Source organism: Cicer arietinum, chromosome 7, assembly GCF_000331145.2.
Source record: "Cicer arietinum cultivar CDC Frontier isolate Library 1 chromosome 7, Cicar.CDCFrontier_v2.0, whole genome shotgun sequence".
NCBI classification, from domain to species: Eukaryota; Viridiplantae; Streptophyta; class Magnoliopsida; order Fabales; family Fabaceae; genus Cicer; species Cicer arietinum.
In genome coordinates this window covers 41919320-41924747 of record NC_021166.2, presented here as the reverse complement: position 1 = coordinate 41924747, position 5428 = coordinate 41919320, and the positions used below count along the sequence as shown (strand labels likewise).

Below are 5428 nucleotides of genomic sequence, written 5' to 3'. Positions count from 1 at the left end.
CCCCTAAAAATATCAAAGAAGTGGAGTTCAATTTTAGCTGTGACAACACTATACTATACTTGAATGTGATGATGTAAATTGCTTTAGAACTAGACAAGTGGAAGATGGTCAGCAAAAATAAAACCATTACCTCATAGAGAATAAGACGCCTATCCATCCGTAATCATGGCAACGACCATTTCCTTAATTTCTCTCTCTTCTTTCATTTGATGTATGTGTATTGTTTGCTTATAAACACATTATAATATTTTAATTTACTATTTTAATACATAGATATATAAATGTGAGTTTTCCAAAAAAATTGGGTTTGTTATGATCTTCTCCCTTTTAATCCACATTTTCCTCATGTTTGGTGTGGTGCTGGTCCAATCAAGAACTAGCCAATTTCCATCTCCTGCCTAATATCATCAACATTTAATCACATCTCTCTCCTCTTTCTTATTTTCTCTCTCTTTTTTTGTTCAATTCTCAATGTTGCAAAATTAATTATTAAATTCTCATGATCATTCGAAGAGAGCTTGAGAAGTTATCAAGTTTTGCTGATATTTTTTTACTTTCAGGTTTGACCTGTATTCCCCTTGATACATTTTTCTGAGGGTTTCTATTCTCTTCTTGTCACTACAATGTACAATGTATATATTCCACAATGGTTTTTCTTGTCATTGAAGAAATAGATTAAAAAAAATTCATATTTAATTTGTGATTTTGATATATTGCAACAAAAAAAAATCATAGGCAAATAATGCTGATGTAGCCAAAATTACAATTACAATGCGGTTGTAGACACCCCTAAAACCTTTGTGCAATTTGGTCTCAAGCATTTGATAACAAGGCTTCATGCCATAAATAATGATATATGGGAGACTTAGTGCAATGAGTGGGTACTTTATTATATATTTGTTACCTAAATTGTGACAGATCTAAAAAAATACATTTAACATTATGATGATTCATTTTTTATTCAATATTATTTTCATAGACAAAGCGTTAAACACCACTTGAAACTCACTTTTTGACTCAATATTAAGATGATTCATAAGTTCTTCAAATTATTTTCATTTGAATGTAACATTTCGTAATTTTCATGTTTTCTTGCAGAAATTCCTCCTGAGGGGTATTATTGTGTTATCCATTGACGGCAGCAAAGCCAATCAAAATGCCTGATGATTTGCCTCAAGTAAGAAATTTAATATAGCAGTACTTGAATTTGAAAAGGGAATAATTTGATCCTAAGAAAAATCTGATATTGTTTCGTAACGGACAAAATTAATTATTTATGATTATGTGAAGTGATTATGATTAAAAAACCTTCTATTTTACACAATAAATGCAGATGAGTAACAACATTTTATCAGAAGAAGCTCAGAAGACAGATCAAAGTTGTTCAAATGATCATCATACAGAAAGTGATGATGCTAGAAAGTTGAATAATAATCAAGATGGTATAAAAAATAACAATACAAACAATGTAGCTGAACAAAACAACAACATAGACCAAAATTCTAAAAACAATGCAAAGAAGAACACAAGTAGTAATAATAAACCACTATCATCATCAAGGCCTCAAAAGTTAGAATCACTTATGAGGAATTTCTCTGAATTTTCCACTACTCAAAGACCAAGTCCAAGTCCACATTCAAGAACCCCTTCAAATTCAGACATATTATCAGGGGTAACAAGGGGATTTCCAGCACAACAAACAAAGACTAGTGGTACTAGTTCACGTAGTGATAGTCTAGAGAGCACAAGTAGTGCATCACATATTAAGCCACATACAGGAGGTGATGTTAGATGGGATGCAATCAACGTTGTTTCAAGAGGGTGTAATTCAAGTCTTAACCTTAGTCATTTTAAGCTCGTGAAGCGTGTCGGGTATGGTGACATTGGAAGTGTGTACCTTGTTGAGCTTAAAGGGACAGGTACATTCTATGCTATGAAAGTGATGGATAAGGCTTCTCTTGCTAGTAGGAATAAACTTCTTAGAGCACAAACTGAAAGGGAGATTCTTGGACTTCTTGATCACCCTTTCTTGCCAACTTTGTATTCTTATTTTGAAACTGAAAAGTATTACTGTTTGGTTATGGAATTCTGTAGTTGTGGTAGTTTGCATTCCTTGAGATTGAGGCAACCCAACAAGCATTTCACTGAAGAAGCTGCAAGGTTAGTCACTTTTTTTTTTTTTTTTTGTAGTTCAATCACATTATTAGACTTTATGCCGCACCGACACTTTGAACCAAAGGCATGTCTGACACGACACCAACACATGTAGTTATATTCAGCCAGTTCTATTTTCTTAAATTGTCAGTGTTTGGTATTTGCGTCTAGAGTTGGTGTTTGTTTCATTTTCGGAGTCTATGTATGTGTTGGTGCTTTATATCATTTGGAATAATTCTAACATTTAAAGTAAGATCAACGTGACATTTGTTTTTGATGAGTAGAATCGAACTCAATATCCTAAAGTTTATAATACTTACACTCATTCTTCCCCATCACTTGCGTTAGACTAGGTTATATTTGCAGCACTTAGTTGATGGCTATCTGTTATCAATTTATAGTAAAATCTGTAAAAAATGTGACATGGAAATAAATGATTAAATGTGGTAGTTTTATCATTTCTTGTTATGAAATAAGGTGTCAAACAATTTCAGTGAAACAAATTCAGTTCACTATTATTGTTTCTTACTTCATCTTAACTCTTAATTAAGGCTGTAAGATTACAACACTAGAAGTTGAGACTCTTTTGTCTCCTCTTTGGGACCAAATTTGTTTACTGCATCATTCTATGATTCTAAATATACATTGAAATAAGATAAAATTAGACAAATTCTATGACAAATCACTTTGAAAGAAGGTTTCTTTAGAAGAGCACTTGAAATTGAAATTTCAAAGATGACAAATGTGGTCTTTCGGAAATAGAATCAAGGAGACCTTATTGTCTTCACAATTGAGGTAGTGATTTGATTAGTTGTTTGATTAAAAAAGAAAAATAAATGTGTGTTCAAAATTCATTTGTGTTTATTTGTTTTTTCTCGAACAACACCGATTTCATCATTGTCTCAACTGTAAAAATTAGGAGGGATAGTGAGGTGCACTTCAAGTGGTTCTCGTCCACCACATAATCCATTGATAAAGTTAGGATTTTTAAATTGATTATTTGAATTTATCTACTAATATAAATACTTGGGAAACCAATAAGAGTTTATCAAAACAACATATGACATATTCATAAATCATTTTCAAAATAAACTCTGTAAAATAACTGATATGAAAAAATTCAATTTTTTTTGTCATAAAAATAACTTATACATAATAAATAATTATGCTTTAAGTGTTTAATAAATTGTTTATCCAAATATAGTATTAATACAATTTTACCCCAACCAATAATTTTTTTAAAAAATAGTTGAGTATATTATTAAATGGTAATTAATTTATTATTGTTTCAGGTTTTACTGTTCAGAGATTTTAGTAGCACTGGAGTACCTCCACATGTTAGGAATAGTATACAGAGACTTAAAACCAGAAAACGTTCTAGTCCGTGACGAAGGCCACATAATGCTCTCAGATTTCGACTTATCCCTCCGCTGTTCCGTCAATCCAACACTCGTCAAATCCTCCTCCGCCCACGTAACCACCACCTCCTCCGCAATCCTCGACGACGAACACGTCGTCTACGGTTGCATGCAACCTTCAAGTTTCTTCTTCCCACGTATCCTCCCTTCAAAAAAGAACCGAAAATCAAAATCAGATTTCGGCCTTGTACGACTTCCAGAACTGATGGCGGAACCAACGAACGTCAAATCAATGTCGTTCGTCGGAACCCACGAGTATCTGGCTCCGGAAATCGTGCGTGGCGAAGGACACGGAAGTGCTGTTGATTGGTGGACGTTTGGCATATTTTTATACGAACTTTTATATGGAACGACGCCGTTTAAAGGTAATGGGAACCGTGCTACGCTTTTTAATGTTGTGGGACAGCCTTTAAGGTTTCCTGAGAATCCTTCTTGTAGTGCTGTGGCTAGGGATCTTATTAAAGGGTTGTTGGTTAAAGAGCCTCATAAAAGAATTGCTTATAAAAGAGGTGCTACTGAGATTAAACAACATCCTTTTTTTGAAGGGGTTAATTGGGCTTTGATTAGAAGCTCTACGCCTCCTATTATTCCTGAATTGTTCGATTTTTCTCAGTATGTTAGTAAGGAAACTGTTGATAAGAAGATTGCAGAAATTGCTACTGATAATAATAATAATAACAATAATAATAATAATAGTAAGACGCAGCAGCAAGATGATTCTTCTTATGAAGATTTTGAGTATTTTTAGAGGTAGAGATGAGATTATTTTTAGTCGTGGTTGTAGACATTGTATACATTCAGATTTCAGTTTCAATAATATTACTTTTTTTGTCTTTTGATGCTTGAGTTTCTTATTTTACTGTTATTGTATCTCCTGCATGGATTCACATTTCTACACGAGACTATTTTTTATGGGAGTTAGACTTTAATTTTTATTAACTTGAGAGTCAGAAACTAATTTCATGAATGCACCTCATTATCATTAAATCATAAGAATGTATTGATTACAATTGAAGGAGGAGGATACTCCTTTTGGTAAATAACAGAATAGTAAACAACTTAACTAATTCTATCTTAAGGTAAAACAAACTACTAACTCTAAGGTGAATATAGAAACAGAAAAATAAAAATAGGAATAGAGGGTTTGAGTGAAGGCTATATTTGTGATATTTTTAACAAATGATCAGAGTAATATAATACACGGAGGCATAAAATAAAAAACTTGGGGACTAGGTTTAAGTACTACCGCTCTTGCTAAACTATGAGCCACTATATTTGTTTGTCTCTTAAGAAATCTCACGTCAAGATTAAAATTACTAAAAAGGAGTATTTTACATGTATCTATCGTGTTCCTAACTCCACAACATTATTTCTAGGGAATTGTAGGAGGTCAACCATAGAGTGATAATCCATTTCAATAAGGTAATAGCCATTGTAGAGTATATAAAAGACATGAAGCTTCACCGATTGTTACAAGAAGACATTGGGGTACTGTGTAAGTGCTAGCAATTTTGAAGACGTCTCCACTGTCGCTAGTAAAAAAATTGCATCCAATCTTCAGGTGGCGGTTCCCAAATGAGATTTGCACCATTCAGATGATGCTGTCTATTGCTGTGGGGGCCATCCTACATTGCACTCCAATACTGGAAAAAATTAGCAACATTAGCACAAATTTGTTGTGCTGTGATACCATTCTCTTCCATATGTGAGAGTTTCAAAATTTCCACAAGCTCCAAATTTGCAATGCAAAGCTAACACGTTGCTCAGAATTCATTGATGCATGACATTTGAAGATAATGCGTGGGCATGAACCCGCTGACTGAACTGCGGCGAGGACAAAACTCCAAAGATGGGAT

At 33.4% G+C, this 5428-nt stretch overlaps 1 protein-coding gene across 1 annotated transcript; it reads left to right on the top strand.

Moving 5' to 3' along the window:
- The first annotated feature begins 363 nt into the window (after positions 1-363).
- Positions 364-4366, top strand: LOC101507970 (serine/threonine-protein kinase RHS3-like). Its single transcript, XM_004509938.4, has 4 exons — positions 364-560; positions 1099-1177; positions 1334-2160; positions 3447-4366. The coding sequence occupies exons 2-4, from the start codon at positions 1157-1159 to the stop codon at positions 4318-4320; spliced, it is 1722 nt and encodes a 573-aa protein (XP_004509995.1). The 5' UTR covers positions 364-560; positions 1099-1156; the 3' UTR covers positions 4321-4366.
- Positions 4367-5428: the final 1062 nt, after the last annotated feature.